Source organism: Piliocolobus tephrosceles, chromosome 9, assembly GCF_002776525.5.
Source record: "Piliocolobus tephrosceles isolate RC106 chromosome 9, ASM277652v3, whole genome shotgun sequence".
Lineage (NCBI taxonomy): Eukaryota > Metazoa > Chordata > Mammalia > Primates > Cercopithecidae > Piliocolobus > Piliocolobus tephrosceles.
Genome location: NC_045442.1, coordinates 66,464,946 through 66,472,681, shown reverse-complemented (window position 1 = coordinate 66,472,681; position 7,736 = coordinate 66,464,946). Strand labels below are relative to the sequence as shown.

At 49.7% G+C, this 7,736-nt stretch overlaps 1 protein-coding gene across 1 annotated transcript in view; it reads left to right on the top strand.

The window, feature by feature from the left end:
* The window catches only part of NPFFR1 (neuropeptide FF receptor 1), a 25,583-nt gene extending 22,815 nt beyond the window's left edge, over positions 1 to 2,768 (top strand). The window contains exon 6 of the mRNA XM_031936183.1: positions 1,898 to 2,768. Within this exon, the coding sequence (XP_031792043.1) occupies positions 1,898 to 2,768 (871 nt within the window). The remainder of the gene's footprint in view (positions 1 to 1,897) is intronic.
* The last annotated feature ends 4,968 nt before the right edge of the window (positions 2,769 to 7,736 follow it).

Sequence of the window (7,736 nt, the reverse complement as noted above, 5' to 3'; positions counted from 1 at the left end):
TTTGAGACGGAGTCTCGCTCTGTCACCCAGGCTGGAGTGCAGTGGCCAGATCTCAGCTCACTGCAAGCTCCGCCTCCCGGGTTTACGCCATTCTCCTGCCTCAGCCTCCTGAGTAGCTGGGACTACAGGCGCCCGCCACCTCGCCCGGCTAGTTTTTTGTATTTTTAGTAGAGACGGGGTTTCACCGTATTAGCCAGGATGGTCTCGATCTCCTGACCTCGTGATCCGCCCGTCTCGGCCTCCCAAAGTGCTGGGATTACAGGCTTGAGCCACCGCGCCCGGCTCATGCATTTATCTAATCACACTTTATCGAGATGAAAAGTCATGGCATCTGCCCTCAAAGAGCTTGCAGTTGTACCTACCCCTACAGCAGCTGTTTTCAACTCTGGTTGCACAGTAGACTTCCCCAGGAGCTTTTTTTTTTTTTTTTTTTTTTTTTTTTGAGTCAAGGTCTTGCTCTATTGCCTAGGCTGGAGTGTAGTGGTCTGATCATGGCTCACTGCAGTCTCAATCTCAACCTCCTGGACTCAAGTGATTATCCTGCCTCAGCTTCCTGTGTAGCTGGGAGAATAGGAGAATAGGCAAGCATCCCCTCGACTGGTTAACTTTTTTGGTAGAGATGGGGTTTCACAACGTTTCCCAGGCTGGTCTGTTTCCCAGGCTGGTCTCTTCCCTGGGTTCAAGTGATCCTCCTGTCTTGGCCTCCCAAAGTGCTGGGATTATAAGCATGAACCATGGCACCTGACCCCAGGAGCTTTAAAAACAAAAACAACAAATAACAAACAATGCTAAAATCCCTTTCTAGACTAATTAGGTTGGAATCCTTGACCTGAATACATAGGAACGGGTTTTGTTTTTGTTGTTGAAATGCTTCAGGAGAGTCTCATGCACATGGAGGGTTAACAGCTACTGGTTTATATGGCATATGAAGCAAGACAAATCGGGGTTCAAGGCTGGTCCTTGCAACTTGCTGTGTGACCTTGAGCCAATTGCTTAACACTTGAGTCCCAGTTTCCTTGTCTGTAAATCAACAGCGTAATAACTATCTTAAAGGCCTCATCTTTAAAAAATAATAAAGGGTGTAATAACAGATGCTGAGTTGTCTTCATGAGGAAATAAATGGTGCAGACTTGTCCTTGCATTGTGGAGATACTGACTATGGCCAAGATGACCAGGGACAGCCTGACATGTAGGCTCTACATCTGACCTCCTGAGGTTTTCTGGAGAATCCATAAACAGAAACTGTGTTATTTGACGCACCTAATCATCCTTCTCAAGGACAGACTGCACTCTGATCGCTCTGCTAGCTGCCAGCTAATCAGTTTACCCCCAAAAGTACATAAATGGCCCTGCGAGGCGGCTCACACCTGTAATCCCAGAACTTCGGGAGGCCGAGGCCGAGGCCGGAGGATCGCTTAAGCCCAGGACTTTGAGACTCGCCTGGGCAACATAGTAAGACCTCATCGCTACAAAAATTAAAAGACATTAGCCGGCGTGGCAGCGCATTCCTGTGGTTCCAGCTACTCAGGAGGCTGAGGTGGGAGGATCACTTGAGCCCGGGAAGTGGAGGTTGCAGGGAGCCATAATTGTGCCACTGTACTCCAGCCTGGGCGACAGAGGGAGACCCTGTCTCAGGAAAAAAAAAAAAAAAAGAAAGAAAAGTGCAAAAGTGCACACAGGATTCATTGTTCCCACAAGATCTGCGGTTTCCTCCTCCCTTCTCATAAATCCTGTAGCTGCCTTTGTTCTTTGACTACTCAGCCAATTCAGGTCTCAGCTGTTCTTCAAAGCCGCCCTAGATGCAATGATGAAGGTCAGGTGCCCGCATACGACCTCCCTCCCCTCGCGGGGGCCCTAGGACCCACCTAGATCCCGCCTCTCTCTCTCCCGGCGGCAGGTTCCGCTGCATCGTGTATCCTTTCCGCGAGAAGCTGACCCTACGGAAGGCGCTGGTCACCATCGCCGTCATCTGGGCCCTGGCACTGCTCATCATGTGTCCCTCGGCCGTCACGCTGACCGTCACCCGTGAGGAGCACCACTTCATGGTGGACGCTCGCAACCGCTCCTACCCGCTCTACTCGTGCTGGGAGGCCTGGCCCGAGAAGGGCATGCGCAAGGTCTACACCACTGTGCTCTTCTCGCACATCTACCTGGCGCCGCTGGCGCTCATCGTGGTCATGTACGCCCGCATTGCTCGCAAGCTCTGCCAGGCCCCGGGCCCGGCCCGCGGTGGGGAGGAGGCGGCGGACGGGCGGGCTGCGCGGCGCAGGGCGCGCGTGGTGCACATGCTGGTCATGGTGGCGCTCTTCTTCACACTGTCCTGGCTGCCGCTCTGGGCACTGTTGCTGCTCATCGACTACGGGCAGCTCAGCGCGCCGCAGCTGCACCTGGTCACCGTCTACGCCTTCCCCTTCGCGCACTGGCTGGCCTTCTTCAACAGCAGCGCCAACCCCATTATCTACGGCTACTTCAACGAGAACTTCCGCCGCGGCTTCCAGGCCGCCTTCCGCGCGCGCCTCTGCCAGCGCCCGTGGGGGAGCCACAAGGAGGCCTACTCCGAGCGGCCCGGCGGGCTTCTGCACAGGCGGGTCTTCGTGGCGGTGCGGCCCAGCGACTCCGGTCTGCCCTCTGAGTCGGGCCCTAGCAGTGGGGCCCCCAGGCCCGGCCGCCTCCCGCTGCGGAATGAGCGGGTGGCCCACCACGGCTTGCCCAGGGAAGGGCCTGGCTGCTCCCACCTGCCCCTCACCAATCCAGCCTGGGATATCTGAGGTGGTCCTGGGAGGGCCGGCCCCTGCCTAAGGGCCCCGATTGGACACGAGATACATGCGCGCGACAGCGGCCTGGTGAGGTTAGGAGAGGACGCTTGGTGCCTCCCTCTCCAGAGCCAGGCAGTGGTGGGCAGCTGCTGGTGATGTCTCTGCTGCCTTCACCCTCAGTAGAGGCAAATGTGGGAGACAGGAAGGAACCAACTTGCCCTGAAACCCTTCTGTGTGGTGGGCTTGACAAACATCATCTCACTGAATTGTCACAACGCTTTGGAGATAGGTTTTCTTCTCTTTCTTCTACAGATGCAAAAACTGAGGCCTGGAGAGGAGACGTGACTCGCCCAAGGTTCTCAGGTGGAAATGGCATGTGAAGCTGACTCCCATGCCTGTGTGGCTTTTATCATCTCCAGCTGGCTCCAAGAGGGCCCCAGTAAGGTAGAACACTGTGAATTCAGTAAGTCCTCATTAGGCAGCTAGGAAGAAGCGAAAAGCAAAGCCAGCCTGTCCCTTGATGCTTTGTGTCCATGTGAGGGGGTCCCTCATTTTCCGTTACTGAAGCCACTCCCCGTGATCCTTTTCTAGAAGAACATGGTGTGCCCCCGCTGCTAGCTCTAATGTGTTGGTTTGTCTTGTTTGTTCCAAGAAGTTCCAAGAAGCCATTGTCCTCAGAGCCTGGCAGCTTCAGAACGAGCCTTGGGGAGGCTGCCTCAGTTGCAGGGCACTCTAGGTCTTGCCCTCTGGGTCTGAGCTTAGAGAACGGAGGAGGGACTCCCAGACCCAGGCAAGAACTTACAATGCCACAGACATTGTAATGCTGCAGGCCCACAGGAGGTGTCCTTTTAAGTACTCAGACAATGAGGAAGAGGAAGCACGGTATGCATTTTCCACATTGGGAAACACATCTGCTCACTGGGGCTGCAGGTACAAAGCCTTGCCCAAGGTCTCTCTCCTCCCTGCTTCCTGGGAGGGAGAAGTTGGTCAACCGAAGCTGCAGCCGGAGTGCCCTTTGGAGACTCCTGAAGGACACACACTAAACTCTTCCCCAGCACAAATGACTTGTGTGCCCTAAAGACGTACCAGGAGAGCCCTGTTTACTCTGGCTTTCCCCCAGCATCCCTGCATCAACTTGAAGAAATGTGGCTTTTTTCCAGGAGACAGGGGCACATGGGATTGCCTTGGGGGGTCCTTTCACAGGCCCCTTCATCTTGCAGTTAACTGGACATTTCCCCCCACTTCTATAGAAAACACGATGTTGCTAGAAATTTAGTAAACAAAAAAGAAACTTTTCCAGGGGTCAGGGCTCTGAGGCTCTGTTCCCTTAACCGAATCACAGTGACTGTTTACTGTTTGCTCCACTCTAAGTTCCAGGTACAGGGGCAGAATAAAATTCCTAAGCAGTTGTACAATACATTCTCCATGCATGTCCCCAGACACTGTCTCATTTAATCCATAGTAATGAGGTTGAAGGAGATTGAATGTTATTGTCATTTCACAAAGTGACTGAAGCTCAAAGGGGCCAAGTTCGCAGGGCCACAGAGGGGCAGGATTTAGATTAAAATGTGTCTTCTGATTGTTCTTCCCGCCCTACATGCTGCCTTTCAAGGAAGGTGGGCATGATGGGAGAGGTGGTAATTTCCCCAAAGGTTTTTTGCCTAACAGTGAACCAGAATGCCCTTCCTGGTGCCCAACCTCTTGGTCTGGAAAGAAATCTATTGTGTTTACTCTCGTAATGTCCAGCCTGAGTTGTTCTTACCCTCATGCTGAGCAGGCTGCCAAGAGCCATCATGACATTGTCCTGGGGGTGATGGATGAGGGTCTCAGAGAGGGTATGCCATCCTGCCCCTCAGTGGTATTAGCTGGTGCCATGCATTTCTGGTACTGTGTCAGTGTCATGTGTCACATAGCCCAGAGAGTTTCCGGCTGGTTCTGGGCTATTTATGTGAAGAAGTCTGACTCCAGGCTCTAAAAGTAAGCCAGAGAAAGGGCCATCTCAAACCCCAAATGCCTATCCCTATGGCTGGGTGTGAACTGTCTGAAGACACCATCTGGTGTCTCCTATGGCGTGTGTTTCTCCTTTAGCATAGCCTCCCCAAGTACAAAGTCAGTATTTGGGGCTGGGGGTGGGTACGGATACCAAGGTACTCACTCGAGCCAACCTTTCCATCACAGCCCCTTTATCTTCCCCCAAAAGATGTCATGCTTTGAAAGGTTATAACTGCCCAAAAAACTCCTTCAACTCTCGTTGAAGATCACAATTAACATATTTTGCTATTGTTTTTGTTTCTTCTAAAAAACCAGAGGCTATACCTGCCCATTCAGACCTGAGTGATAACAGGTATGACTTAATGCTTTCATGAAGCAGTGAGACATTGTAGGTATGTGGGGAGTTTGTTTCTTTGTGGATGTGGTAAAATATAAATAATACAAAATTTACCATTTTGGCCATTTTTAAGTGTACGGTTCTGGAATTAAATATATTCACATTGTTGTGTAACCATTACCACTATCTATTTTCAGAACTTTATTATCCCAAACTGCAACTCTGTATCCATAAACAATATCACCCCATCCCCTCTCCTCCTAGCCCCTGGTAACTACTATTCTACTTTCTGTCTGTGAATTTGCCACTCTAGGTACTTCTATACAAGAGGAATTGTACAGTATTATCCTTTTTGACTGGCTTCTTTCACTTAGCATAATGTCTTCAAGGTTCATCCATGTTGTGGCATGTGTCAGAATTTCTTTCTTTTAAAAGCTGAATAATATCCCATTGTCTAGATAGTCCTCTTTTTGTTCATTCATCCATCAGTGGACACTTAGGTTGTTTCTATCTTTTGGCTACTGTGAATAATGTATGGAGTTTTTAGATGCTAGTAGTTCCTGACAATAGTGCCTGTGTGAATCCTGAGGACAAATACCCCAGGTTGGGAACCAGGGTCTCTCCCAACTTACCATTTATGGGTGACAAAACAGAGGCTTCCAGGACAGCTGTGATGTGTCTCACTTACCTGTGCCCACCCCAGCTGCTCTGGGATTCTGCTGGGCTTTACTTCTTGACTAGAGTGGCTAGAAAATTGTATGTTTCCTCTACAAGATGTTTTTATGAAGCTATTTTATAATTATAGACTTATTATCCTCACTGGATTCCTATGTTCTGACACCTGGACCCTAACGGGGCCTTGTGCAGCCAAGGCATCCAAGGGCAGGCGGTGTGGACCGTTCCTGACGTGCCATCCTCCACCTCCAGGTTGGCTGGGTTTCCTAAGGTGACTGGCCCTTCATAAGCGGAAAGTTCGGAGATGAACGGGATGTGTGATGGGGGAAAAGGGCCAGAGGCCTGTTGACACTGAGCATCCCCACCCAGAGGGCCTCCTGGAGGGACTCTGTGTCCTGTCCTGCCATGTGCAGCATGAGTGGTCACCCTCATTGTGGGTCTCCAGTGATGAATGGCCTCTTGACTTTACCAAGACCAGGCAGCACCCAACAGACCAATGTGAGCTGGAGGCGGATGCCGGGCCCGGACCCCACAAACCACAGTCTGCCCGGCCCTGTGCTGAGGAGTCTCTCTTGGGGCCTGGAGGACGCATGAGCTAATTTGCATTGGAATGGAGGGCGAAGTTGGCGAAGGAAGATGAGAGCCCCCCTATCATTAGTCTACTGTGTATTCATCCAAAAAGCAAGGTGAGAGCCAAGCCCAGGGCTGGATGGACAAAGCATTGCTATTAAGCTCTGTACCTTTTTGCACCCGTTTCCTCAGCTCACCCCTCAGAAGTGCCACTGATGAAAGATAGATGAGAAGGAGGCAGTCTAAATGGGCTTCATTACAACAAACAATGTTGAATGAACAATACATTCCTTGTTGAATAACCCAATTATTTATGATCATGGCATTTTATTGTTGTTTTTCTCTGTCTCTACAAAAGCCCTACATAATCATTGTGGAAATTTTACAAGATCTCGATAAGCAAAGACAAGAAAACGAAAAGCACCCAAATCCTACCACAGGAGATAAGCATAGAGTCCTTTTCTGTGCATGTATCTCTCAATATATTTAACATTCTTAGGATAGCTTTATTGAGGCAGAACTTGCCTATGAAGAAATTCATCCATCTTAAGTGTACTGCTTGATGAGTTTTAACAAAATGTCCCCGCGACACTGAAGATATTTCCATCATCCTAAAATGTTTCCTTGTACTAATTTATAGTCAATCTGATTTCAGAATGTCATGTAGATGGAATCAGTCTGCAGCCGAGTCTGGTTTCTTTCACTTAAAATGATGTTTGCAAGATTCATTCATGCTGTAGCATGTATCAGTCGTTTTTCCTTTCGATTGCTGAGTACTATTCCACTGTATGAATAGATCACATTTTGTTTATCCATTCATCAGTTGATAGACATTCGGTTGTCAGCAGTTTTTGGCTATTATGAATAATGCTGCTATAAACATTCATATACAAGTCCTTATATGTATGTATATGTATGTTTTCCATTTTTCTTGGGTAGATACCTAGGATCAAGATTGGTAGGTTGCATGGTCTGTGTATAATTTAACTGTGTAAGAAACTGCCAAAGTGCTTTCCAAAGTCGCTGTACCATTATGCACTCCCATCAGCAGTGTATTCCAGTGTTCTGCATCCTGGCCAACACTTAGTAGTATTAGCCTTTTGAAAATTTCTGGGCCAGGTGTGGTGGCTCACGCCTGTAATCCCAGCACTTTGAGAGGCTGAGGTGGGTAGATCACCTGAGGTCAGGAATTCGAGACCAGCCTGGCCAACATGGCAAGACCCCATCTCTACCAAAAATATAAAAACTAGCCAGGCATGGTGGCGCACACTTGTAGTCCCAGCTACTTGGGAGGCTGAGACACAAGAATCACTTGAACCTAGGAGGCAGAGGATGCAGTGAGCCAAAATTGCACCACTGCACTCCAGCCTGGGTGACAGAGCAAGACTCTGCCTCAAAAAAAAAAA